The following is a 2,413-nucleotide window of genomic DNA, read 5'->3' as shown; positions in this document are numbered from 1 at the left end:
GCTTACATTTCGTGAGATTTCTCTCACGAAATGTAAGCTTTTGTTTCGTATGATTTTGCACGAAACATATGTGTTTTGGCAGTTTTACTGTTATTTCGTGGAAAACCACACGAAATTAGTGCTTGTATTTCGTGAACACAAACACGAAATGTAAGCATTAATTTCGTGAGTTTTTCCACGAAATAACTGCATTTAGTTTTTTCTTTTATGATTTGTTTTATTTATTATTATTATTTAGACTGACGTTAATAGTGTTTATTTAACAGATGGCAGGCAAAGGGAAATCAAAGGCAATTATGCGAGCAGTTCGTGAAGAGGCTGAACATCAAGAGCGCGAGCGCGAGCGCATGACTATGTCTACACGTAGGCGAGAGTCTGAGAGAGTTGGTGAAGCCAGATCATCGGTTCCACATCCCGATGTTGGGTCTTTTCGTGCTATGGATGAGGAGGAGGAGGATGCTTTGAACCCCGTTCACGAGACTGAGGTTGTAGCTCGTGGAGGTCGTGGAGGCCGAGGACGGGGCCGTGGAGGTCGTGGTGGTCGAGCTCATACTCGAATCAATCCGGATGTGCTAGTTGGTCCATTTCCCCCGGGGGATCTGTCTTTGATTCCGAGTTTCAAGTCGCACGTAGCGACATATATTTGGAGGGGAGAAGTAAGTTAATTACTTGTTTTAACTTTAATATTATAATTTTTGTATCTTATATTAAAATACTTTTGTAGTTGATTATTTAATATGTTTTCTAAATAAATGATTGCATGAACGTCCGGTTGGACGAGTGGAGTCCCATATCAACTTCCTGAACCAATTCAATTACGAGAAGATAGTAGCTGCCCTAGAAGACATAGATGTATCCGTAGACAAGCATTTTCTGCGGATGACCGGTTTGTATCCCTTAGCCCGATGTTATTTACCTGGCCTAGATGCGTGTATTTGCTGTCCGAGATATTAAACCTCGAGTTTGAGGATATTGACGAGTCATGGAAGCATGGGGGCCCCACATGGAGGATGATACATGGACAGTTGTTGATGCCCGACACGATCATGAGACGCCGAGTTTAGATATACCTGGTGTTTATCCTCGGATCGATTTTATTCCCCGACAAGACATGTGATCAGGTAAAGCCGTGGTATATGCACGTGCTCGAGGATCCAGTGCTTGATCAGGTCGGCACGTATTCGTGGGGTTCGGCCTGTTTGGCCAATCTATACAGGGAGTTGGGTATATGCAGCCGAGCACAGTCGAGGAGCTTGGCGGGTTGCACCACCCTTCTTCAGGTAAATTTTAATATATTTTGTACTTATTTTGTTCATTTTAATATATTTTAATAAATTTTAATATATTTTTTAAATTTTAATATATTTTAATAAATTTTAATATCTTTAAATAAAATATTGCAGTGCGATATACGAGTATTTTCCGAGATTCCAGCCGCCGGAGGAGAGCGAGCGCTACCGCGAGTTTCAGCCTCGATGCAAGAGGTGGAACGCGCCGCCAAAAGCGGGAACGCTCGAGCATATTCGAGGTTTACTCGACAATATGACAGCGGATGATGTAAGTCTTTTATATTTATATTTTTTTAAATATGAATTTTTTGGTTTATGTTTGTAGTTTGTTTAAATATGAATTTTTTGATTTATGTATTTATATTGTTTTCTGTGTAGGTCGAGTGGCTACCGTATGGTCGGGATATACACGAGATTATCCCTCGTACGTTGTATCATGGCACGATCCAGTACATGTGGGTCGTAGAGCCGTATATGCCTGATCGTTGCGTCCGACAGTTCGGGTGGGTTCAGGATATTCCCCGCGGCTTGATTCCATCGATGGAGCCATGTTCACGCGGTCCCAAAGGAGGTACATCGTACAAAGTCAACTACCCATTTCCGGGTGGTATGTGGGACATGGTCCAGGCTCATTCCATTCGTGCCAACGTATACAAGACGCCACGACAACGGGGGGAAGTCGACGAGCACTACATGGAGTGGTACACCGATCATCGGACTCATCTGAAGATCAACAACCCCGACGTAGGCCCGGCTCCAGTGCATCGAGAGAATGTGAGGCCACCAGATCAACCGGCTTATTACCAGATAGTACGTGCATTATACCCGATCACCAGGAGCACTGGACAGGACTGGATGCAGCAGTTTGCCGATCTACGTGCCGATCTTGGAGATATTATGCAGCCCGCCGCCCGATATATTGGCATTGACTATGACAACGACAACGATGACGACGATCATGAGGTGCAGCCGCCGAGGAGAGCGAGGCGGTAGTTTATCGGTTTTTTTTTGCCAGTTATATATTTTTATGAACTATTTAATTTTAAAGTTTATTTTTATTATTATTAGGACTATGCATTTTTATTATTGTTAGGAACTATTTCATTTAATAATTTGTTTTTATT

General features: G+C 42.7%; 1 protein-coding gene across 1 annotated transcript; it reads left to right on the top strand.

Annotated features, from left to right (window-relative positions):
* The first annotated feature begins 266 nt into the window (after window positions 1-266).
* LOC148768075 (uncharacterized) lies at window positions 267-2,413 on the top strand. The gene is made up of 4 exons (XM_088822759.1): window positions 267-656; window positions 1,122-1,243; window positions 1,404-1,557; window positions 1,668-2,413. The coding sequence occupies exons 1-4, from the start codon at window positions 267-269 to the stop codon at window positions 2,280-2,282; spliced, it is 1,281 nt and encodes a 426-aa protein (XP_088678885.1). The 3' UTR covers window positions 2,283-2,413.

The sequence above is a fragment of the Erythranthe guttata genome, chromosome 9 (assembly GCF_056151865.1).
Source record: "Erythranthe guttata isolate IM_541 chromosome 9, IM_541, whole genome shotgun sequence".
Lineage (NCBI taxonomy): Eukaryota > Viridiplantae > Streptophyta > Magnoliopsida > Lamiales > Phrymaceae > Erythranthe > Erythranthe guttata.
The sequence above is the reverse complement of the archived record's forward strand: the minus strand, read 5'-3'. Positions and strand labels throughout refer to the sequence as shown.

Coding starts and splice junctions, on each gene's coding strand:
- LOC148768075 (XM_088822759.1), top strand. CDS start 267: ATGGCAGGCAAAGGGAAATCAAAGGCAATTATGCGAGCAGTTCGTGAA. Junction 1,244..1,403: donor GGTATATGCAGCCGAGCACA/GTCGAGGAGCTT, acceptor AAAATATTGCAG/TGCGATATACGAGTATTTTC. Junction 1,558..1,667: donor ACAATATGACAGCGGATGAT/GTAAGTCTTTTA, acceptor TTTTCTGTGTAG/GTCGAGTGGCTACCGTATGG.